Source organism: Tachyglossus aculeatus, unplaced genomic scaffold (genome assembly GCF_015852505.1).
Source record: "Tachyglossus aculeatus isolate mTacAcu1 unplaced genomic scaffold, mTacAcu1.pri SUPER_34, whole genome shotgun sequence".
Lineage (NCBI taxonomy): Eukaryota > Metazoa > Chordata > Mammalia > Monotremata > Tachyglossidae > Tachyglossus > Tachyglossus aculeatus.
The window spans coordinates 2,703,981-2,729,709 of record NW_024044839.1 but is presented as its reverse complement, the minus strand read 5'-3'; the positions used below and the strand labels follow the sequence as shown (position 1 = coordinate 2,729,709).

General features: G+C 51.1%; 1 protein-coding gene and 1 pseudogene across 1 annotated transcript; both read right to left on the bottom strand.

Moving 5' to 3' along the window:
• SLC26A11 (solute carrier family 26 member 11) lies at window positions 1-25,661 on the bottom strand. Its single transcript, XM_038742005.1, has 17 exons — window positions 25,494-25,661; window positions 23,885-24,119; window positions 21,386-21,578; window positions 19,803-19,888; window positions 15,590-15,669; window positions 15,324-15,466; window positions 11,694-11,869; window positions 11,236-11,308; window positions 10,539-10,589; window positions 10,219-10,279; window positions 9,632-9,687; window positions 8,720-8,860; window positions 6,380-6,507; window positions 4,533-4,632; window positions 2,767-2,900; window positions 1,177-1,249; window positions 1-164 (listed from the first exon to the last, which is right to left on the bottom strand). The coding sequence occupies exons 2-17, from the start codon at window positions 24,065-24,067 to the stop codon at window positions 82-84; spliced, it is 1,761 nt and encodes a 586-aa protein (XP_038597933.1). The 5' UTR covers window positions 24,068-24,119; window positions 25,494-25,661; the 3' UTR covers window positions 1-81.
• On the bottom strand, window positions 5,924-6,018 carry LOC119922094 (annotated as a pseudogene).
• Window positions 25,662-25,729: the final 68 nt, after the last annotated feature.

Below are 25,729 nucleotides of genomic sequence, written 5' to 3'. Positions count from 1 at the left end.
GCCTGAGGGGTGGCCTTCCCTCTCCGGTGAGCCTGGGAAACTCTCGTCCTCGGGGCCGGGCAGGGCATCGGGTGAGGGGGTTCATTGGTCGATCGTGGATTTCGGCGAGGGGCTCTCGTTGGCGTGGTAGGACTCGGTGCCTGGCTCCTCCCTGAGGTATTTCTCTGCAGGAAATAATAACAACAATCGCGGTATTCGTTAAGCATTTACTAAGTTCCAGACACTATACCAAGCGCCGAGGTGGAGACAAGCAAATCGGGTTGGATAAAGTCCCTGTCCCACGTGGGGCTCACGGTCCCAATCCCCATTTTAAGGATGAGGAAACTGAGGCGGAGAAGTGAAGTCACTTGCCGAAGGCCACACAGCAGATAAGTAGGGGAGCCAGGATGACCCGGGTGCAGAAAAGGAAGAGGGTTAAGGGGAATGGACAAACCATGGGGTCGGGTTTGAAGGCAGAATCGCCACATTCATTCAATCATTCATTCAATCGTATTTATTGAGCGCTTACTGTGTGCAGAGCACTATACTAAGCGCTTGGGAAGTACAAGTTCCTGGGGCTGGGCGGGCTGTGGGGATATCCAGTCCATCCCCCTGCCTCCCCCAAGCAGGACTGCAGTGAACCCCTCCCCCGGCCCCGGCCGGATGAGGAAATTATCGTCCTTCTCCTTGGAAGTCCCCGGAGCGGGGGACTCCATGCTGCCCTGTGGTACCCAGCCGGTGACCCACAAACACCCTCGTGTCCAACCTCGATCCCTCTTGTTGCAATTCAAGCCCAGGTCCCCTTGCGCTGCCCCTTTTCTGAAAATGGAGGAGAAGGGGTCCTAGCCCGGTTTGATGCCCCACCTCAACCTTGAAAGAAAACCAACCACTAAAAACTCACCGCACAGGTATCTCCATCATCCCACATCATCCCATCATCCCACAGCCCTCAATCAATCAATCATATTTATTGAGCACTTACTGTGTTCAGAGCACTGTACTAAGTGCTTAGCACTGTCCTCCTCCTCCTCCTCCTCTCCCCTGCCTCCGAACCCTCTCCATTCCCCATTGCGCCTTCCCCCCCGTTTTCTCTCAGCAGCAGCCGCTCCGCTTTCTCTCTCCTCCACCCGCCCCGCCACCCCGCTCCCTGGGACGCTCACTCGGTGCCCACAGGCTGGCAGGGCCCGACCCACTCACCTGCTTCCTCGACGGTGGAGAAATGCTGGAAACCCCTCAGCTCGGCAGTCAACAGGATCCAGAGGATGGGAGCCTGTGGGAGGGGTGAGAAGACTGGGTGCGTACGACCATCTCTTAATGTCCCCCCAGTGGAAGGACCGCTGGTCTCTCCGAATCGGGGCCTGGGTTGTCTTTCCCCATTTTTTAAAATGTCATTTGATGATAATAATAATAATAATGCATTTGTTAAACCCTTACTATGTGTGAGGCACTGCATTAAGCGCTGGGGTAGATACACACTCATCAGGTTGTCCCACAGGGGACTCACAATCTTAATTAGAGAAGCAGCGTGGCTCAGTGGAAAGAGCCCGGGCTTTGGAGTCAGGGGTCATGGGTTCGAATCCCGGCTCTGCCAATTGTCAGCTGTGTGACTTTGGGCAAGTCACTTCACTTCTCTGGGCCTCAGTTCCCTCCTCTGTAAAATGGGGATTAAGACTGTGAGCCCCCCGGGGGACAACCTGATCTCCTTGTAATCTCCCCAGCGCTTAGTACAGTGCTTTGCACATAGTAAGCGCTTAATAAATGCCACTATTATTATTATTATTATTATTATTAATTCCCACTTTATAGATGAGGTAAGTGAAGCACAGAAGTGACTTGCCCAAGGTCGCCCAGCAGAGAAGTGGCAGAGCTGGGAGTAGAATCCAGGTCCTCCGACTCCAAACTCAGTGCTCTTTCCACCAGACCATGCTGCTTCTCTAAGCACTTAGTACAATGTTCTGCACACGGTAAGCGCTCCATAAACACCACTGACGACGGTAATTATTAATAGCACGGCTGCCGGCTTGTGAGCCGGCAAACCGGTGTGGCCTAGCGGGTAGAACCCGAGCTTGGGAGTCAGAAGGACCTGGGTTCTAATTCCAGCTGTGCCACTTGTCAGCTGTGTGACTTTGAGCAAGTCACAACTTCTCTGGGCCTCAGTTACCTCATCTGGAAAATGGGGATGAAGACTGTGAGCCCCATGTGGGACAACCTGATTATTGTGTATCCCCCCAGTGCTTAGAACAGTGCTTTGCACATAATAATAATAATAATAATAATGGCATTTATTAAGTGCTTACTATGTGCAGAGCACTGTTCTAAATGCTTAATAAATGCCATTATTATTATTACTATTATTATTCTCTGGGCCTCGGTTCCCTCATCTGTAAAACGGAGATTAAGACTGTGAGCCCGCCGTGGGACATGGACCGTATCCAAGCTCGTATCTAACCACCCCAGAGCTTGGTACAGTGTCTGGCACATAGTAAGTGCCTTACAGAGACCATTAAAAGAAAAGGGGAAGCAGCGTGGCTCAGTGGAAAGAGCCCGGGCTTTGGAGTCAGAGGTCATGGGTTCAAATCCCGACTTTGGACAAGTCACTTCACTTCTCTGGGCCTCAGTTACCTCATCTGGAAAATGGGGATGAAGTCTGTGAGCCCCACGTGGGACAACCTAATCACCTTGTATCCTCCCCAGTGCTTAGAACAGTGCTTTGCACATAGTAAGCGCTTAACAAACGCCATTATTATTATTATTATTATTTTAAAAATCCAAAAAACAGAGGCCCACCTGCAAACCAGAAAAGGCTAGGGACACCCCACGGTGATGAAACTCCTCCAACAACTCCTCCAGCCCGGCCACCACGGTGGAGTCGAGGCTGCTGATGTGGGTGCAGTCCAATATGGCACAGCGCGGCGGGTTTACTGTGGGCAGAGACCACCGACGGTTTCACCCCGCTGCCCGGGGACTCCTCACCATTGCCCCCACGGAGCCGGGATCCAGCCTGGTGCTAGTGGGTCATTTGGAGCTCCGGTGGGGCCTCGGTGGTGGAGTGGTGACTTTTTGGACGGGGTACGGGCCCAGGGAACGGGTGGGCTGGGAGCCTCTGGAAGGGGGCAGGCTCGTGGACCCCCCCAGAACGGTTGGCGGGGCAGAGGAGAGAGCAGGACGGGGGAAACAGAAGGAGGTGGGAGGCCGTTGGCCCTGGACGGCTTTCCTCCTCATGGCCACGATGGCCTTTTCAGGGGCCGCCCAGTGAGTCCACTCTACGCTCGTTGTGGACAGGGAGTGTTTGTACCTATTTATTACTCTATTTATTTATTTTACTTTTGTACATATTTATTCTATTTATTTTATTCTGTGAATATGTTTTGTTTTGTTGTCTGTCTCCCCCTTCTAGACTGTGAGCCCGCTGTGTTGGGTAGGGACCGTCTCCATATCATCATCATCATCAGTCGTATTTATTGAGCGCTTACTATGTGCAGAGCACTGTACTAAGCGCTTGGGAAGTACAAATTGGCAACATATAGAGACAGTCCCTACCCAAGGGTAAAGATGAGGGAATAATAATAGTAATTGTGGTATCTGTTAAGTGCTATATGTTGCCAACTTGGACTTCCCAAGCGCTTAGTACGGTGCTCTGCACACAGTAAGTGCTCAATAAATACAATTGAATGAATGAATGAATAAATATGATTGAATGAATGAATGAATAAATATGAATGAATGAATGAATGAATGAACAAATTGTTATTTAGAGAAGCAGCGTAGCTCAGAGGAAAGAGCCCGGGCTTTGGAGTCAGAGGTCAGGGGTTCAAATCCCGGCTCCGCCACTTGTCAGCTGTGTGACTCTGGGCAAGTCACTTCACTTCTCTGGGCCTCAGTTCCCTCATCTGGAAAATGGGGATTAAAACTGTGAGCCCCCCATGGGACAACCCAATCACCTTGTAACCTCCCCAGCGCTTTGAACAGTGCTTTGCACATAGTAAGCACTTAATAAATGCCATTATTATTATTATATTGTACTGTCCCAAGGGCTTAGTATTCATTCATTCATTCATTCATGGGCACGTACAGTGCTCTGCACACAGTAAGCACTCAATAAATATGATTAACTGACCAACTGCCTAGCTAATCCATTTCTGATCACGTGGAGGGAGAAAGGATGGGGAAGTCAGAGGAGAAATGGAACGGGGGCAAGAGATAAGGGAGCAGGGGGGAACTAAGAGCACTTAACTTGTACTTCCCAAGCGCTTAGTACAGTGCTCTGCACACAGTAAGCGCTCAATAAATAGGATTGAATGAATGAATGAAAGAGCAGGGATGCAGGAGGCCAAACCCAGGGTACGATGGGAGGATGCTTGAAGGCAGCCCGGATCATCATCATCAATCGTATTTATTGAGCGCTTACTATGTGCAGAGCACTGTATGACGCGAGATGAGCCAGCGGCCTCGTTCTGGCTCTCTGCAAGGCCTTGGTAGGGGCTGACAGAGGGAGGGGAAGGGCTAGGGACCCCATAGCCTCCCCCCAAACCCCACCCCAGTCCCGGCCTCACCTGTGAGAGCACGGCTGTACACGGCCTCCCGGAGGGCCTCCGTGGCCGGGAAGTGCAAACCGCTGGCCGGTCTCAGGACCACCACATCCCCCTCCGTCACCTGGAGGGCAGACAAGGGGAAGAGGTCAGAGGTCACGCTGTGAGATGGCAGGGGTCATGGTGCAGGCCAAAATGGGGCGGGAGGTTGGAAGTCATGGAACGGAAGGTCGGGGATCATGAGTCAAGACGTTGAGGGTTAAGAGGCGGAAGGTCGGAGGTCATGAGGGGAATCATCAGAGGGCTCCTCTCTCTCTTTCTCTCGACAGAGGCTCTCTTCGGCCCTCAATGCCGCTTCTTCTTATGAATCATCGTCATCATCATCAATCGTATTTATTGAGCGCTTACTATGTGCAGAGCACTGTACTAAGCGCTTGGGAAGTACAAATTGGCAACATATAGAGACAGTCCCTACCCAACAGTGGGCTCACAGTCTAAAAGGGGGAGACAGAGAACAAAACCAAACACACTAACAAAATAAAATAAATAGAATAGATATGTACAAATAAAATAGAGTAAAAAAATATGTACAAACATATATACATATATACAGTATATATACATATATACATATATGTATGTACATATATACAGAATAACAATAACAACAATAATAATGGCATTTGTTAAGCACTTACTATGGGGTGGATACAAGGAAATCAAGTTGGACACAGTCTCAATCCCCATTTTCCAGATGAGGTAACTGAGGCCCAGAGAAGCGAAGTGACTTGCCCGAGGTCACACGGCAGCCAAGTGGAGAAGCAGCGTGGATCAGTGGAAAGAGCCCGGGGCTTTGGAGTCAGAGGTCATGGGTTCAAATGCCGCCCCCGCCACTTGTCAGCTGTGTGACTTTGGGCAAGTCACTTAACTTCTCTGGGCCTCAGTTCCCTCATCTGGAAAATGGGGAAGATGACTGTGAGCCACCCATGGGACAACCTGATCACCTTGTAACCTCCCCAGTGCTTAGAACGTGCTTTGCACATAGTAAGCGCTTAATAAATGCCATTATTATTATTATTATTGTTATGACCTTCTGACTGCCCGGGCTCTAACCACTAGGCCATGCTTCTTCCTCTGTCTCAGGGTTTTGGGGGGTGGGGGGAGGCGTCCCGCTGGGGGGCCTGGAGGAATGTTAACCCTTTGTTCCCGGGCAGTCAGACTGCTCTTCCCGGGTTCCTCCTGCTGCGGCGGCGGTACTCACAGAGCCGCCGCCCAGCTCTCTCCTGTAACCCCAGGGTCATCATCAATCATCAGTCGTATTTATTGAGCGCTTACTGTGTGCAGAGCACTGTACTAAGCGCTTGGGAAGTCCAAGTTGGCAACATACAGAGACAGTCCCTACCCAACAGTGGGCTCACAGTCTAAAAGACTGTGTAAAGTGAATCTTTACACTTTCGATCTCACTTCTCTAGTAACATACTATAGAAATGATCCCTGAAAGTATAGTCTGAAAGTATAGTCTCCAGTCCTCCAGGACAGTCTCTAGGCAGCGTGGGGGAGGGACGATAGGGGGGTCGGGGCCACTTTTCCCTCCAGGCTGAGGCCCCCCCCCCACATTTTGCCAAACGCACCCCCCGGCATTTGAGGGGGAGTCCCCGGGGCTCAGCCGCCCCCCTTGGCTCTTCTAGAGAGAGAAAGAGGGAGATGGGGAGCGGGGCCGGGGCCATTGACCTGCTCCTTTCCCGGTCCGCCCTGAGTTGGGGGGCAGAGAGAAATCCCCGAGCCTTCTCCTCGTGCTCTGCCCGTGCATCTCCCCCTCCAACTCAACGGCCCCTCTTTCTTCCACCGAGTAGCCACCACGGGGGTCAGACCTGGATCCGGGGCCTGGCCACGGCATGGAGCAGGAGCAGCCCTGACGCCAGGACGCCCGCGATGATGCCATACTGCACTTCCCAGAAGCACAGCAGGAAGGTGGCACAGAGCGGCACCAGGTCCAGCCCTGGAGACGGGACAGAGACAGAAAGAAACTGAGTCACCGGCGCTGACTCTTTTTTTTCATTCATTCATTTATTCAATCGTATTTATTGAGCGCCTACTGTGTGCACAGCACTGTACTAAGTGCAAATTGGCAACATATAGACTGTGAGCCCACTGCCGGGTAGGGACCGTCTCTATATGTTGCCAACTTGGACTTTCCAGGCGCTTAGTACAGTGCTCTGCACACAGTAAGCCCTCAATAAATACGATTGAATGAATGAATATAGAGACAGTCGCTACCCAATCGCGGGCTCACAGTCCAGAAGGGGGAGACAGACAACAAAACATATTAACAAAATAAAATCAATAGAATAGTAAATATGTACAAGTAAAATAAATAGAGTAATAAATCTGTACAAACATATATACAGGTGCTGTGGGGAGGGAAAGGAGGTAGGGTGGGGGGGATGAGGAGGGAGAGAGGACGGAGGGGCCTCAGTTTGGGAAGGCCTGGAGGAGGTGAGCTCTCAGTATTTTTTAATGGTATTTATTAAGCGCTTACTCTGTGCCAAGCACAATACTAAGCACTGGGGTAGACACAAGCTAATCAGGTGGGGGGCAGTCCCTGTCCCACCTGGGGCTCACGGACTCAATCCCCATTTTCCAGATGAGGGAACTGAGGCCCAGAGAAGTGATGTGATTTGCCCAAGGCCATACAGCAGACAAGTGGCAGAGCCGGGATTAGAACCCATGCCCTTCTGATTCCCAGGCCCGTTCTCTATCTGCTACATCAAGCCTCTCCCAAGCACTCGGTCCAGTACTCTGCACTCAGTAAACACTCGATAAATACCACTGATTGATCCCCCCCATCTTACCTCCTTCCCTTCCCCACAGCACCTGTATATATGTATATATGTTTGTACATATTTATTACTCTATTTATTTATTTTACTTGTACATATCGATTCTATTTATTTTATTTTGTTAGTACGTTTGGTTTTGTTCTCTGTCTCCCCCTTTTAGACTGTGAGCCCACTGTTTGGTAGGGACTGTATATGCTGCCAACTTGTACTTCCCAAGCGCTTAGTACAGTGCTCTGCACACAGTAAGCGCTCAATAAATATGACTGATTGATTGATACAGCTTCTGTATATCAAGTCCCCCCCCACCCGCCCAGGACTCTGCTGGGGTCACACCCTCCAACCTCCCCACAGCCTCCCACCCAAACACTTCCAGCCTCTCAGCCCCACCACCCTCCAGGCTTGAGACAGAGCCAAGAAATAATAATAATGATGGCATTTATTAAGTGCTTACTATAGTAATGATAATGGCATTTATTAAGCACTTACTATATGCAAAGCACTGTTCTAAGCGCTGGGGAGGTTACAAGGTGATTAGGTTGTCCCACAGGGAGGCTCACAGTCTTAATCCCCATTTTACAGATGAGGGGAACTGAGATCCAGAGAAGTGAAGTGACTTGCCCAAAGTCACACAGCTGACAAGTGGCGGAGGCGGGATTTGAACCCATGACCTCTGACTCCAAAGCCCAGGCTCTTTCCACTGAGCCACGGCTGGCACTGTTCTAAGCGCTGGGGAGGTTACAAGGCGATCAGGTTGTCCCACGGGGGGCTCCCAGTCTTCATCCCCATTTTATGGATGAGGGGAACTGAGACCCAGAGAAGTGAAGTGACTTGCCCAAAGTCACACAGCTGACAAGTGGCAGAGGAGGGACTTGAACCCATGACTTCTGACTCCAAAGCCCAGGCTCTTTCCACTGAGCCACGGCTGGCACTGTTCTAAGCGCTGGGGAGGTTACAAGGCGATCAGGTTGTCCCACGGGGGGCTCACAGTCTTAATCCCCATTTTATGGATGAGGGGAACTGAGACCCAGAGAAGTGAAGTGACTTGCCCAAAGTCACACAGCTGACAAGTGGCGGAGGAGGGACTTGAACCCATGACCTCTGACTCCAAAGCCCAGGCTCTTTCCACCGAGCCACAGCCGGCACTGTTCTAAGCGCCGGGGAGGTTACAGGGTGATCAGGTTGTCCCACGGGGGGCTCCCAGTCTTCATCCCCATTTTCCAGATGAGGTCACTGAGGCTCAGAGAAGTGACTTGCCCAAAGTCACACAGCTGACAAGTGGCGGAGCCGGGATTTAGTGGCGGAGCCTCATTCTCTCCCTCCCGCTCCCCTCGACCCTCCAACCCCAGCCCTCTGGGGAAGACCCACACGTACTCTTAACCCGCCACAGGGTCCTGAAGATCCCGACGTCGAACAGGGGGGCCACCGCCGCGATGATGACGGCTGCCAGTGCGGCCTTAGGGATGTAGTAGAATAGTGGAGTCAAGTACGCCAGAGAAAGCAGCACCACAGCCCCTGGGGAGGCAAGAAGCAGAGAGGCCTAGCGCATACAGCTCGGGCCTGGGAAGCAGAAGGACCTGGGTTCTAATCCCGGCCCCACCGCTTGTCAGGACGCCTGGCTTCTATTCCCAGGTCCGCCGCTTGCCTGCCGTATGTCTGTAGATATGTTTGTACGTTTTGATTACTCAATTTTATTTGTACGTACTTATTCTAATTATTTTATTTTGTTAATATGTTTTGTTGGACTTCCCAAGCGCTTAGTACAGTGCCCTGCACACAGTAAGCGCTCAATAAATACGACTGATTGATTGATTCTATTCCCAGGTCCGCCGCTTGCCTGCAGTACGTCTGTAGGTATGTTTGTACGTATTGCCAGGTCCGCCGCTTGCCTGCCGTATGTCCATAGATATGTTTGTACGTATTGATTACTCGATTTATTTTATTTGTACATATTGATTCTAATTATTTTATTTTGTTAATATGTTTTGTTGGACTTCCCAAGCTCTTAGTACAGTGCTCTGCACACAGTAAGCTCTCAATAAATACGACTGATTGATTCTCTTCCCAGGTCCACCGCTTGCCTGCCGTATGTCTGTAGATATGTTTGTACGGATTGATTACTCGATTCATTTTATTTGTACGTATTGATTCTAATTATTTTATTTTGCTAATATGTTTTGTTGGTCTTCCCAAGCGCTTAGTACAGTGCTCTGCACACGGTAAGCGCTCAATAAATACGATTGATTGATTGATTGATTGCTGCCCCACTGCAAGCGGGGATTTTACCTGTGACCAGCCCCCCAGCTGGGGTACACACTCCCGTCTGGGCGTTCACAGCCGTCCTGGAACATAAAAGCCACCCCTCAAGTGGCCCCGTGTCCCCTCCCCGGGCCTCCCCCGCCCTCCATTTTCATCCAGAAAAGCCCTAATGTGCTACCAGCCAACTGCCTCCTTAATCCTTACCTCTCCATCTCCTGGGGAACACCTTCCTCTCCCCCCAAGTCCTAGCAACCCTCTGAAAAATCCGCCTCCTCCAGGAGCGCTTCCCTGATTGCCCTCTCCACCGAAGGCCGAGGGGCAGCTGGGATGGGGGGACCGGCCGGAGGGGAGCGGAGGCCCGGAGGCCGGGATTAGGATCTGGGGTGCGGACACCGAGTCCGACCGTCCCCCGGGTTTGAAGGTCACCAGGCTGGGCTCCCCGGTCCCCTGAACCAGGATCCGGAAGGAGCCTGAAAGTCAAAAGTGTCCGGTGACGCTAGTCTCGGGGGCTGGGATGCTGCTACCTGGGAGACACCGAGGGTGGGTCACCCCACAGCAGGCGACTGGCTGGGTGGGACACCCCGACAAGAAGCGGGGGGAGGCTAACGACTCACCGGCCGAAGCTGCCAGTCACGGGGTAAGAGGAGACGAAGGAGCCCAACAGGTTGGTGACACCTGGGAGGTGGGAAGAGATTGGGTGATGAGCAAGCAGCAAGGTGGGAGTACCCTGAGGTGGGGGCCTGGGGGACATATGGAAGTCTCACCCTCTCGGCTCACCCAGCGCCAACCCGCTCCGGCCATATCGGGAATGTGCCAGGCCCAGAATTCCTAACTGGTCCCCCGCCCCCTCCAAGGGAAAAGGGAAAAGGGAAAAGGGAAAAGGGAAAAGGCCTCCACCCACCCCCGCAGCCCGAGGTCCACAGCCAGGGCTTACCGATGGCCAGCAGCTCCTGGTTGGCGTCGATGCGGTAGCCATTCTGAGAAGCTACAGGGCAGGGAGAGCGAGAAGTCAGCGGGGCTGTGGAAACTTCCTCCCACCCCCTGCTCCATCCTCTTCCCCCCGACCGAGCCCAGGAGACCCCCGCCTGAGGGGTGGACGTTGGGGATGCAACTGAGACCCAGGGGACTTCTGTCCCCTGCCCCTACCCAATCAATCAATCAATCATATTTATTGAGCGCTTACTGTGTGCAGAGCACTGTACTAAGTGCTTGGGAAGTACAAGTTGGCAACATATAGAGACAGTCCCTACCCAACAGTGGGCTCACAGTCTAAAAGGGGGAGACAGAGAACAAAACCAAGCATACTAACAAAATAAAACAGAATAGATATGTACAGGTAAAATAAATAAATAAATAGAGTAATAAATATGTACAAACATATATACATATATACAGGTGCTGTGGGGAAGGGAAGGAGGTAAGATGGGGGGATGGAGAGGGGGACGAGGGGGACGCCCACTTTGGAGTTGCCCAAGCAGGGCCACGGAGGGGACAAGGCGGTCTTAATTCCACCCTGGGCAGCTCCCCTCCTAACAGACTCTCCCAGTAGCGGGGGCCCTGGGAAAGCCACCCCCCACCCCCGCTCCCCCGGCTTGGAGCGTGGGCACGGGGGGGACAAGGGGGAAGCAGACCGAAGGCTTTGGCGATGGCGATGCTCTCCAACAGGCCCATCAGGGGGACCACCGCCAGGCCGCTGCCCATGTCCTGCGGAAGACGGAGGGAGAGGCTGAGCGGGTCTGCTCAGATGCCCTGGTGGGGATCCCTCCCGGCTTGGGGGGACTGGTTCCTTGCCTCCATAATAATAATAATTATTAAGCTGATGATCTTATATCTACCCTGGTGCCTGGGATATAGCAAGTACTTAACAAAAACCTTAAAAAAAAAAAGAATTAGCCCACTTGTTTCCTGCCCATAACGACTAGCTAGAATCTCAGCAGCAGCTCTGGAGTGATCTTGCCCGAAGGCAGGGGACTGAACACAGTGGCCACTCGAGGTCCCGCTCGGGCCCCCCTCTAAATTAGGGAGTGGGGGAGTCTGGGGCCCATCCGCACCGACCTTGGGCAGCGCCGGCTGCGCCAACTCTGCCCACCTGCACCATTCCAGCGAAGGGAACGGTCCCATTGCCCGTGGCCACAGAGAAGGGAGGGGGCCGGAAGGGAGGGAGTCCCTCCGCCGTCCTTCCGGTCAGGGTGAACGGCTGCGATCCCATCGCCTGGAAGGAGTAAGCGGTCAAGCCAGCAAACGACACCACCAGAGCGTTGCGTGCTAGGGCAGACGGAGAGAGAGATAACGGGGTCAAAACAGCACTCGGGGCAGGGAGTCGACACAGCAAGGAACGGCGGCGGGGTGGGGGGGAGTGAGGAGAGCCGGCCTGAGGCGGGGAAAGTCAGGAGAGTAGGCCAGTTCCCTCTGGGGGAGTCTTAGATCCTGGAAGGAGTAAGCAGACAAGCCAGCAAACGACACCACCAGAACACTACGTGACCTCTCAAAGGTCACCCACGATTTCCTTCTTGCCGAATCCGACGGCCTCTACTCCACCCCGATCCTCCTCGACCTCTCCGCTGAATTCCACACTGTCGACCTCGTCCTTCTCCTGGGAACGTTATCCAACCTCGGCTTCACTGACACTATCCTCTCCTGGTTCTCCTCCTATCTCTCTGGCCGCTCATCCTCGGTCTTTCCCGCGGGCTCCTCCTCCACCTCCCACCCGCCTAACTGTGGGGGTCCCTCAAGGTTCAGTTCTGGGTCCCCTTCTATTCCCCACCTACACCCCCTCCCTTGGAGAACTCATTCGCTCTCATGGCTTCAACTCCCACCCAAATCTCCATCTCCAGCCCGATCTCTCTCCCTCTCTGCAGTCTCACATTTCCTCCCGCCTTCAAGACATCCCTATTTGGATGTCCTCCCATCACCTCAAACTGAACATGCCTAAAACAGAGCTTATCTTCCCACCCAAACCCTATCCTCCCCCTGATTTTCCCATCACCGTTAGAACCCATCTTTCCTGTCTCACAAGCCTGCAACCAGGGTGTTATCCTTGCCTCCCTTCTCATTCAACCCACACATTCAATCCGTCATTAAATCCTGTTAATTCGACCTTTACAACATCCTAAAATCTGTCCTTTCCTGTACATAATAATAATAGTAATGATGGCATTTATTAAGCGCTTACTATGTGCAAGACACTGTTCTAAGCGCCGGGGAGGTTACAAAGTGATCAGGTTGTCCCACGGGGTGGGGGGGGTGGTTTCACAGTCTTAATCCCCATTTTACAGATGAGGTAACTGAGGCATAGTGAAGTGACTTGCCCAAAGTCACACAGCTGACAATTGGCAGAGCCAGAATTTGAACCCATGGCCTCTGACTCCAAAGCCCGGGCTCTTTCCACTGAGCCACGCTGCTTCTCTAATCTAAACCGGTGCCACGTTAATCCAATCGATCGCTCATCCTATCCTGCCTTGATTACTGTATCAAACTGAGGTCCCAGCCTCTTGTCTCTATATGTTGCCAATTTGTACTTCCCAAGCGCTTAGTACAGTGCTCTGCACACAGTAAGCGCTCAATAAATATGATTGATTGATTGTCTCTCCCCACTCCAATCCAAACTTCACTCTGATGTCCCTGACCGGAAGGAGTGTCCCACCCTCAACCAGGAGCTCTGGGGAATGAACCATTGAGCAGTTTCCTCAAGGCCTTTGAAGGAGTTAATTTTTTTTTTGATGGTATTTGTTAAGCGCTTACTATGTGCAAAGCACTATTCTAAGCGCTGGGGAAGTTACAAGGTGATCAGGTTGTCCCATGGTGGGGGGGGCTCACAGTTTCAATCCCCATTTTACAGATGAGGTAACTGAGGCACAGAGAAGTGACTTGCCCAAAGTCACACAGCTGACAGTTGGTGGAGCCGGGATTTGAACCCATGACCTCTGGCTCCAAAGTCTGGGCTCTTTCCACTGAGCCATGCTGCTTCTCATTGGCCATAACCGTTCCCCAGTGACTGCCCCGGGGCTTCTATTTATGGGGATGATTTACTAGTTCAGGGCCTCCATTTACGGGGATGATTTACTAATTATTGGGCTAATCACCTTCTAAACCCTGGTCCTGAGAAACAATGGGCAGTTAGGGGAAAGAGTCTGGGAATCAGAGGGCCTGGGTTCTAATCCCAGCTCTGCCTCTTGTCTGCTGTGTTACCCTGGGCAAGTCACTATCCCAGCTTTGCCACCTGTCCGCTGTGTGACCCTGGGCAAGTCACTCCACTCCTCTGTGCCTCATCTACAAAATGGGGATTCCAGCCCTGTTCGCCCTCCTACTTAGGCCGTGAGCCCCATGTGGGACCTGATGATCTTGTATCTACCCCAGCACTTAGCACAGTGCTTTGCACATAGAAAGTGCTAACAAATACCACAGATATTATTGATATTATTCCTATTATTATTAATAAGGAGGGAGAGGAGAAAGAGGGAGGGGGGAGGAAGGAAAAAGGAAGCGGAAAGGGGGAGAAAGTGGAGAGAAGCAGAAAGAGCCCAAGCCTGGGAATCCGATGGCCCTGAAGTGAGACGTCTTGGGTCCTAATCCCAGCTCCTTCACTGCCGGCTGTGTGACTTTGGGAAAAGTTACTTATTTTTCTGAGCCTCCATTTCCTAATCTGTAGAATGGGGATAAAGCACGTGTTCTCCCTCCCCTTTAGACCACGGCCCCGCATGAGACAGGTACAATGTTCAACTTGATTATCTTGTATCTACCCCAGTGCTTAGGGGGAGGAAGGCAGGGGAGGGAAAGGGAGAGGGGAGTTTGGAGGAAATAATAATAACAATTGTGGTATTTGTTAAGCACTTACTATGTGCCAGTACTTTAGTAGATGCTGTAGATACAAGATAATCAGGTCATTCATTCATTCAATTGTATTTATTGAGCGCTTACTGTGTGCAGAGCACTGTACTAAGGGCTTGGGAAGTACAATTTGGCAACATATAGAGATGGTCCCTACCCAACAGCGGGCTCACAGTCTAGAAGGGGGAGACGGACAACAAAACAAAACATATTAAGAAAATAAAATAAATAGAATAAATATGTACAAATAAAATAGAGTAATAAATATGTGCAAACATATATATATATATATATATATATATATATATATATATATATATACAGGTGCTGTGGGGAGGGGAAGGAGGTAAGGCGGGGGGAGGGGGCTCAGTCAAAGAGGATAATCAGGTTAGTCCCTGTCCCGCATGGAGGTCACAGTCTTAATCCCCATTTTCCAGATGAGGCCAACGAGGCCTAGAGAAGTGAAGTCACGTGTCTAAGATCCTCCAGCAGACAGGTGGTGGAGCAGGGATTAGAACCCAGGTCCTCTGATTCCCAAGACCGGGTGAGCCCACTGTTGGGTAGGGACCGTCTCTATACGTTCCCAACTTGTACTTCCCAAGCACTTAGCACAGTGCTCTGCACACAGTAAGCGCTCAATAAATACGACTGATTGATTGATTGATTTCCACTAGGCCACGCTGCTTCTTGAAAGAAGGGAAGGGATTGGGTAGGGACTGTCTCTATAATATGCTGACGATCTGTACTTCCCAAGCGCTAGTACAGTGCTCTGCACGCAGTAAGCGCTCAATACATACGACTGAATGAATGACAATACATACGATTGAATGAATGAATGAATGCAACTGGGGAAGAGAAGGTGGAATGGGGTGGTGTGGGGAGGGCAGGTCACCTGTAGAAGTGGCCCAGACTAGCAGGCGGCTGCCCCCGACGTAGCAGGGCACCCCCGGGTGAAGGGCGGGCACCCGTCTTCTCATCTCCTTCAGCGCCAGCAGCACCCCCAAGCACACCAGCCCCAGGACGGCGTCGCCCACCCTGCGGGGGTCGAGAACCAGGTGAGCCCTCGGAGGAGCGGGGCCGCCACCACTTCGGCCCCAGGGGTGTCCAGTCTACCCCCACCCCATCCCGGGGGTCAAATGCAAGGAGCGGGCCACGGACCTGGTTTCCCCGACGCGGCGGAAGGTGTGGTAGACCTGCAGGAAGAACTGCTGCGGGACGTCTCGCAGGCCCAGGAGATTCTGTGCGGACACACGGACGGACACAAGGACGGACAGGGAGGACCTTACAGCAGCAGGCCTGTCCCCGGAGACTCGGGTCGGGGAGAAATGAGGGTCTGCCCGTCTCTCTCTGTATATTGTACGCTCCTTTGGGCGGTCAGTCAATCGTATTTACTGAGCGCTTACTGTGTGCAGAGCACTGGACTAAGCACTTGGGAGAGGACAATAGAACAGACACATTTCGATTCATGTTTTTCTCCCCCGCTAGACTGTCAGCTCACTGTGGGCAGGGAACGGGTCAACCAACTCTGTTATACTGGACTTTCCCAAGCGCTCAGTACAGTGCCCTGCCCGCAGTAAGCGCTCAACAAATTGCTTTGTCGCTGTTATTATTATTATCATTAATAATAATAATGATGGGCTCACCTCCTCCAGGAGGCCTTCCCAGACTGAGCCCGTTTCTTCCTCTCCCCCTCGTCCCCCCTCCATCCCCCCCATCTTACCTCCTTCCCTTCCCCACAGCACCTGTATATATGTATATTTGTTTGTACATATTTATTACTCTTATTTATTTATTTTACTTGTACATATCTATTCTATTTATTTTATTTTGTTAGTATGTTTGGTTTTGTTCTCCGTCTCCCCCTTTTAGACTGTGAGCCCACTGTTGGGTAGGGACTGTCTCTATATGTTGCCAACTTGGACTTCCCAAGCGCTTAGTACAGTGCTCTGCACACAGTAAGCGCTCAATAAATACGATTGATGATGATGATGGCATTTGTTAAGCACTTACTATGTGCAAAGCACTGTTCTAAGCGCTGGGGAAGTTACAAGGTGATCAGGTTGTCCCACAGGGGGATCACAGTCATTCATTTCATTCATTCATTCATTCAATCGTGTTCATTGAGCGCTTACTGTGTGCAGAGCACTGTACTAAGCGCTTGGGAAGTACAAGTTGGCAACGTATAGAGACGGCCCCCACCCGACACGCAGCTGACAGCTGGCGGAGCCAGGATGTTGGGTAGGGACTGTCTCTATGTGTTGCCAATTTGTACTTCCCAAGCGCTTAGTACAGTGCTCTGCACATAGTAAGCGCTCAATAAATACGATTGATGATGATGATGATGATGATGATGATGATGATGATGACTCCAAAGCCCGGGCTCTTTCCACTGAGCCACGCTGCTTCTCCGCTCCCGTAGTCCGGGGCGGTCGAAGAGGGGCTTCATCGGCCCCGCGGGTCCTCGAGGTGCCCGGAAACCCGCAGCCGCAGGAGGGCCTTGCACAATGAATCCCACTTGACCGAAGACCACAGGGGGATCCCACCCAACGGAGAAGGAAGCGTCCCGCTGACTGGCTGAGCCCGCACGGAGCAGCCCCATCCGGGCCCCGTCCTCTTCCTCTGAGGAAATCACAGGACGCCTCAGCTGACCGGACGGCTTCTGATTTGATTGAGACACTTTCGGTTTCCTCCCCGCCGGGCCTGCTCCTTTCACAAAACGGGACCCCGATCGATAATAATAATAATAATAATGGTATTTGTTAAGCGCTTACTATGTGCAAAGCACTGTTCTAATCAATCAATCAATCGTATTTATTGAGCACTTACTATGTGCAGAGCACTGTACTAAGCGCTTGGGAAGTACAAATTGGCAACATCTAGAGACAGTCCCTACCCAACAGTGGGCTCACAGTCTAAAAGGGGGAGACGGAGAACAAAACCAAACATACTAACAAAATAAAATAAATGGAATAGGTATGTGCAAGTAAAATAAATAAATAAATAAATAGAGTAATAAATATGGACAAACATATATCCATATATACAGGTGCTGTGGGGAAGGGAAGGAGGTAAGATGGGGGGATGGAGAGGCGGACGAGGGGGAGAGGAAGGAAGGGGCTGAGTGTGGGAAGGCCTCCTGGAGGAGGTGAGCTCTCAGTAGGGCCTTGAAGGGAGGAAGAGAGCTAGCTTGGCGGATGGGCAGAGGGATTGGGGGCATTCCAGGCCCGGGGGATGACGTGGGCCGGGGGTCGATGGCGGGACAGGCGAGAACGAGGCGCTGGGGGAGATACAAGGTGATCAGGTTGTCCCACGTGGGGCTCACAGTTATAGTCCCCCTTTTGCAGATGAGGGAACTGAGGCAAAGAGAAGTGAAGTGACTTGCCCAAAGTCGCACAGCTGACAAGTGGCGGAGCTGGGATTCGAACCCATGACCTCTGACTCCAAAGCCCGGGATCGATGGAGAAGCAGCGTGGCTCAGTGGAAAGAGCCCGGGCTTGGGAGTCAGAGGATGTGGGTTCTAATCTCGGCTCCTCCACTTGTCAGCTGTGTGACTTTGGGCAAGTCACTTTACTTCTCTGGGCCTCAGTTACCTCATCTGTAAAATGGGGATTAAGACTGTGAGCCCCACGTGGGACAACTTGATCACCTTGTATCCTCCCCCAGCGCTTAGAACAGTGCTCTGCACATAGTAAGCGCTTAACAAATGCCATCATCATTATTATTATTATTATTGTCTGCTGTGTGACCACTTAAGTTCTCTGTGCCTCAGTTCCCTCATCTGGAAAATGGGGATTAAGACTGTGAGCCCCACGTGGGACAACCTGATTACTGTGTATCTACCCCAGCACTTAAAACGGTTCATGACACATAGTAAACGCTTAACAAATACCATAATTATTATTATTACTGAGCACCTACAGCGTGCAGGGAACCGTACTGAGTGATTGGGAGACGACAATACAATAGAGTTGGTAGATATTTTCCCCTCAGCTTAAGACCCGAGAAGTAGAGTGGCCTGGTGGAAAACAGCGCAGCCCCGGGAGTCAGAAGGTCCTGGGTTCTAATCCTGGCTCTGCCATTTGTCTGCTGTGCGTCACTGGGCACGTCCCTTCGCTTCTGCGGGCCTCAGTGACTTCATTTTTTAAATAGGGATTGAGACTGAGCCAGAATTAGGACACATGACCTTCTGATTCCCAGGCTCGTGCTCTATCCACTAGCTCATTCATTCATTCAGTCGTATTTATTGAGCGCTTACTGTGTGCAGAGCACTGGACTAAGCGATTGGGAAGTCCAAGTTGGCAACATATAGAGACGGTCCCTACCCCACAGCGGGCTCACAGTCTAGAAGGGGGAGAGATCTTGATCGGTGGAGATGGGACGGGATCGATGGAAACGGGACCTCAATCGATGGAGAAGCAGCGTGGCTCAATGGAAAGAGTACGGGCTTTGGAGTCAGAGGTCATGGGTTCAAATTCCAGCTCCGCCAACTGTCTGCTATGTGACTTTGGGCAAGTCACTTCACTTCTCTGGGCCTCAATTACCTCATCTGGAAAATGGGGATTCTTTTGTGTCAGACCTTTTTGCAGCTAATAGTCTAAAATAATAATAATTATTATTATTAATAATAATAATGATGGTATTTGTTAAGAGCGTGCTATGTGCAAAGCACTGTTCTAAGCACTGGGGATCCCTGCCCATAAGAGAAGAAGCAGTGTGGCTCAGTGGAAAGAGCCCTGTCTGGGGCTGTGTCTAACTTGACTATTATTATTATTATTACAGGAGGATTACTCTATTTATTTTACTTGTACATACTTGTTAATATGTTTGGTTTTGTTCTCTGTCTCCCCCTTCTAGACTGTGAGCCCACTGTTGGGTAGGGACTGTCTCTATATGTTGCCAATTTGTACTTCCCAAGCGCTTAGTACAGTGCTCTGCACATAGTAAGCGCTCAATAAATACGATTGATGATGATGATGATGTTGGGTAGGGACCATCTCTATGTGTTGCCAACTTGGGCTTCCCAAGCGCTTAGTACAGTGCTCTGCACACAGTAAGCGCTCAATAAATATGATTGATTGATTGATTAAGACTGTGAGCCCCCCGCGGGACAAGTTGATCTCTTTGTAACCTCCTCAGTGCTTACAGCAGTGCTTCGCAAATAGTAAGCGCTTAATAAATGCCATCATTATTAGTATTATCCTCACCCCCATTTACAGAAAGGAAACTGAGGCCCAGGGAGGCGAAGGGAGTGGCCCACGTTCCCACAGAGAGTCAGCGGCAGGATCAAGGGTCCAGACTTTTAATTCCCAGCCCAATGTCCGTTCCGCTAGCCCCCAGGAGGGCCCATCCCCACCCCCGCCACGACTCTTACCTTGACCTGACTGAAGCCAATCGTGACCGAAGCCGCCGAGGTGAACCCTTTAATGACGGGGCTGGAAATGAAGTCCAGCAGGAAGCCTGCGAAACACGGAGGACCCACCGTAATGTGGGGGGCTTCCGGGAGTGGGATGGGGGCGGAAAAAGAATCCCCGCGGTCATCAAAGAGAAGCAGCGGGGCCTAGTGTTCTGTTCTCTGTCTCCCCCTTTTAGACTGTGAGCCCACTGTTGGGTAGGGACCGTCTCTATGTGTTGCCAATTTGTACTTCCCAAGCGCTTAGTACAGTGCTTTGCACATAGTAAGCGCTCAATAAATACGATTGATTGATTGATTGATTGATAGTGGAAAGAGGGCGGGCTTGGAAGCCACAGGTTGTGGGTTCTAAACCCCATCTGCCACGTATCTCCCGCGTGACCTTGGGCAAATCACTTGAGCTCTCTGTGCCTCGGTTACAGCCAGCATGGGGATCAAGATGGTAAGCCTCAAATAGCGTGGCATCTTGGAAAGAGCCCGGACTTGGGAGTCAGAGGTCGTGGGTTCTAATCCCGGCTCCGCCACTTATCAGCTGTGTGACTTTGGGCAAGTCAGTTAACTTCTCTGGGCCTCAGTTACCTCATCTGGAAAATGGGGATGAAGACTGTGAGCCCGTGTGGGACAACCTGATTTCCTTGTATCTACCCCAGGGCTTAGAGCACTGCTTGGCACATAGTAAGCGCTTAACAAATGCCATCATTATTATTATGTAGGTCAGGGACTGTGTCCAACCTCATTACCCTGTATCTACCCCAGGGCTTAGGACACTGTCTGTCACATAGTAAGCACTTAAATACCACAGTTATTATTACTATTCATTCCTTCAATCCTATTTATTAAGCATTTACTGTGTGCAGAGCACTTGACTAAGCGCTAGGGAAAGCACAATACAATAATAATAATGATGGCATTTATTAAGCGCTTCCTATGTGCAAAGCACTGTTTGAAGCGCTGGGAGGATTACAAGGTGATCCGGTTGTCCCACGGGGGGCTCACAGTCTTCATCCCCATTTTACAGATGAGGTCACTGAGGCCCAGAGAATCAATCAATCGTATTTACTGAGCGCTTACTGTGTGCATTAAGCACTTGGGAAGTCCAACAAAACATATGAACAAAATAAAATAATTAGAATAAATATGTACAAATAAATCGAGTAATCAATACGTACAAACATATCTACAGACATATGGCAGTCAAGCGGCGGGCCTGGGAATAGAATCAATCAATCGAATTTATTGAGCGCTTACTGTGTGCAGAGCACTGTACTAAGCGCTCGGGAAGTAGTGAAGTGACTTGGCCAAAGTCACACGGCTGACAATTGGCGGCGGCGGGATTTGAACCGATGGCCTCTGACTCCAAAGCCCGGGCTCTTTCCACTGAGCCACGCTGCTTCTCATAAAGAAACTAAGTGACAATCCCTGCCCACAACGAGCTCACAGTCTAGCGGGGGTGAGACAGATATCAATACAAATTAACAGACGTATATACAAATTAATCAAATTCTCATCAAAGGGGTCCACGGGCCGGGCTGAGGGTGTCTTACCCAGATGGAGCATCCCCATGGCCAGCTGGATGGCTCCGGACAGGAAGGAGAGCAGCACGGCGTAGGCGGGCTGGCGGAAGGTGTAGAAGGAGACCAGGAGCGACATGATGGCCGTGGGGCCCAGGGTCACGTCACGGGAGGTGCCCAGGAAGCAGTACACGAAGCAGCCCGTGAAGGAGGAGTAGAGGCCGTACTGCCCGCGGAGACACAAGACGGGAGGGCTGAGCGACAAGGAGCCCGCTCACGGGCTCAAAACACACAGCGTGGCTCAGTGGAAAGAGCCCGGGCTTAAGAGTCAGAGGTCGTGGGTTCTAATCCAGCTCCGCCACTTGTCAGCTGGGTGACTTCAATCAATCAATCAATCCATCAATCGTATTTATGGAGCGCTTACTGCATGCAGAGCACCGGACTAAGCGCTTGGGAAGTCCAAGTTGGCAACATCCAGAGACGGTGCCTACCCAACAGTGGGCTCACAGTCTTGAAGGGGGAGACAGTCTCTTGGGGCAAATCACTTCACTTCTCTGTGCCTCAGTTACCTCATCTGGAAAATAGGAATTAAATTCATTCATTCAGTCAATCGTACTTATTGAGCGCTTACTGTGTGCAGAGCACTGGACTAAGTACAAATTGGGAACATCTAGAGACGGTCCCTACCCAACAGCGGGCTCACAGTCTAGAAGGGGGAGACAGACAACAGAACAAAACATATTAACAAAATAAAATAGAATAAATATGTACAAATAAAATAGAGTAATAAATATGTACAAACATATATACATATATACAGGTGCTGTGGGGAGGAGAAGGAGGTAAGGCGGTGTGGGGATGGGAGAGGGGAGTCTCCTACTCAGACTATGCGGGACAGGGATTGTGTCTAACCCGATTAGACAGTAAGCTCGTCCCTCTAGACTGTAAACTCGTTGTGGGCAGGGAACGTGTCTGTTACATTGTTCCCAAGGGCTCTGCACACAGTAAGTGCTTAATAAATATGACTGATTAATTAATTTGTATCTTCCCCAGTACTTAGGATGGTGTTTGGAGCAATTCCTCCAAGAGGCCTTCCCTAAGTCTTCTTTTCCTTTTCTTCCGCTCCCTTCTACATTGCCCTGACTTGCTCCCTGTATTCCCGCCCCCTCCCAGCCCCACACCACTTATGTCCATAGCTGTCATTTCTTTCTTTCTACTCATTCATTCAATCATATTTATTGAGCGCTTACTGTGTGCAGAGCACTGTACTAAGCGCTTGGGAAGCACAAGTTGGCAACATCTAGAGACGGTCCCTACCCCACAGCAGGCTCACAGTCTAGAAGGGGGAGACAGACAACAAAACATATTAACAAAATAAAATCAATAGAACAGTAAATATGTACAAGTAAAATAAATAGAGTAATAAATCTGTACAAACATATATACAGGTGCTGTGGGGAGGGGAAGGAGGTAGGGTGGGGGGGGATGGGGAGGGAGAGGAGGGGGAGAGGAAGGAGGGGGCTCAGTCTGGGAATCGTCTCTGGGAATCGTATTCAATCATATTTATTGAGCGCTTACTGTGTGCAGAGCACTGTACTAAGCGCTTGTCTGTCTCCCCCTTAGACTGTAAGTTCCTTATGAGCAGAGAATGCGTCTGCTATATTGTGATACTGTCCTCTCCCAAGTGCCTAGTACAGTGCTCTGCCCCCAGGAAGCGTCCAATAAATACGACTGACACAGAAAGCACTTAATCATTCAGTAGTATTTATTGAGTGCTTACTGTGTGCAAAGCACTGTACTAAGCGCTTGGGAAGTACACTTAAGTATCATGACTGACTGACCTAGAAAGCACTTAGCAAGTACCATCATGATCATTACTGTTATCATTACTAATAATAATAATAATAATGGTATTTGTTAAGCACTTATTATGTGCAAAGCACTGTCCTAAGCGCTGGGGGGGATACAGGGTGATCAGGTTGTCCCACGTGGGGCTCACAGTCTTAATCCCCATTTTACAGATGAGGGAACTGAGGCCCAGAGAAGTCAGAAGCAGCGGGGCTCACTGGAAAGAGCACGGACTTTGGAATGAGAGGTCATGGGTTTGAATGCCGAGGCTGCCACGTGTCTGCTGTGTGACCTTGGGCAAGTCACTTAACTTCTCTGAGCCTCAGTGACCTCATCTGTAAAATGAGGATTAAGACTGTGAGCCCCCTGGGGGACAACTTGATCACCTTGTATCCCCCCCGAGAGCTTAGAACAGTGCTCTGCACATAGTAAACCCGGGCTCTTTCCACTGAGCCACGCTGCTTCTGTTATTATTATTATCATTATTATTATTCAGATATTTTAGACTGTGAGCCCACTTTTTAGACTGTGAGCCCACTGTTGGGTAGGGACTGTATCTATATGTTGCCAACTTGTAAGTCCCAAGCGCTTAGTACAGTGCTCTGCACACAGTAAGCGCTCAATAAATACGATTGATGATGATGATGATGATTATTATTCAGTCTCTGGGCTCAGACGACTCACCTGGACAGGGAGACCAGCCACCTCGGCGTAAGCCAGCGCCTGGGGCACCACGGTCAGCCCCACCGTCAGTCCGGCGATGAAGTCCAGTTGCAACCAGCGTGGGTTGTAGTGGGGAAGCCAGGTGAGGATGGGCAGCGTCCCGCGGACCACAGCGGATGGACACCGGCACGCCGGCTGGGCCATGGCCCGGCCCCGCTGGACTGACCCCTCCCGGGGTTCTGGACCCCGACCGGCCCTGAAAGAGGCCGGGAGGCGGATGTAGCGTTGGCAGGGTGGGTGACAGAGGGGGGACATTCCCTCTGGGACATTCCTCCGGACCCCCAGGCCCCTAGGACTCCTGGTCCCCTGCCACTCATTCTAAAGGAGAGGGGCTGGAGGGTCATAATAATAATAATAATAATTCCCTCTCCATCCCCCCCATCTTACCTCCTTCCCTTCCCCACTGCACCTGTATATATGTTTGTACATATGTGTCACTCTATTTATTTATTTATTTTACTTGTACAGATCTATTCTATTTATTTCATTAGTATGTTTGGCTTTGTTCTCTGTCTCCCCCTTTTAGACTGTGAGCCCACTGTTGGGTAGGGACTGTCTCTAGATGTTGCCAACTTGGACTTCCCAAGCGCTTAGTACAGTGCTCTGCACACAGTAAGCGCTCAATAAATACGATTGATGATGATGATGATGATAATAATGATAGCATTTATTAAGTGCTTACTGTGTGCCAAGCACTGTTCTAAGCACTGGGGAAGTTACAAGGTGATCAGGTTGTCCCCCGGGGGGGGCGGGCTCACGGTCTTCATCCCCATTTTACAGATGAGGGCACGAAGAAGTGAAGTGACTCGCCCAAAGTCACACAGCTGACAATCGGAGGGGCCGGCATTTGAACCCGTGACCTCTGACTCCAAAGCCCGGGCTCTTTCCACTGAGCCACCTGCTTCTCAGGTTGGATCATCCCAACCTGATCACGTGGTAACCTCCCCAGGGCTTAGAACAGTGCTTTGCACATAGTAAGCGCTTAAGAGAAGCAGCGTGGCTCAGTGGAAAGAGACCGGGCTTTGGCGTCAGAGGTCTTGGGTTCAAATCCCGACGCCGCCACTTGTCAGCTGGGTGACTCTGGGCGAGTCACTTCACTTCTCCGGGCCTCAGTGACCTCATCTGGAAAATGGGGATGAAGACTGGGAGCCCCCCCGGGGGACAACCTGATCAATCAATCAATCGTATTTATTGAGTGTAGAGCACTGTACTACGCGCTTGGGAAGTCCAAGTTGGCAACATATAGAGACAGTCCCTACCCAACAGTGGGCTCACAGTCTAAAAGATCCTGATCACCTTGTAACCTCCCCAGCGCTCAGAACAGTGCTTTGCACATAGTAAGCGCTTAATAAATTCCATTATTATTATACCACAATTATTATGATCACAAGCGCCTCACCCTGGGATAGGGGCTTCTGGAGGAAGGGGTGGCATTTTACTCTCCGGGGAGACACCAGGACCACCCAGCTGGGCCCCCATGGCACCCTGGACTCCCACCTCTTCCACTAAGGGACCCCCCCAATTCTTCCTTTCCCCTGCACCCCCCTCTCACTCTAGAAATCCCGGTTACCTTTGAATTTAGGCAGGTGATTCCGTGTTCTGCCCCACTGGGGCGAGGGGGTGGCTCGGTGTGGAGGCCGTTCCTGCCGTAACCCAGCCGGCAGGGCTGTGTACTGAGCGATCCCCGGGTGCCAAGCAGACTCCAGGTATGGGGGAGGATTAGGGGCAGAAGTCCTTGGTCCTTGGGGCGGACACGAAGCGGTCGGTGGGCCGAGGCCCGGGATCATGTGATGGGGAGGAGGAGGA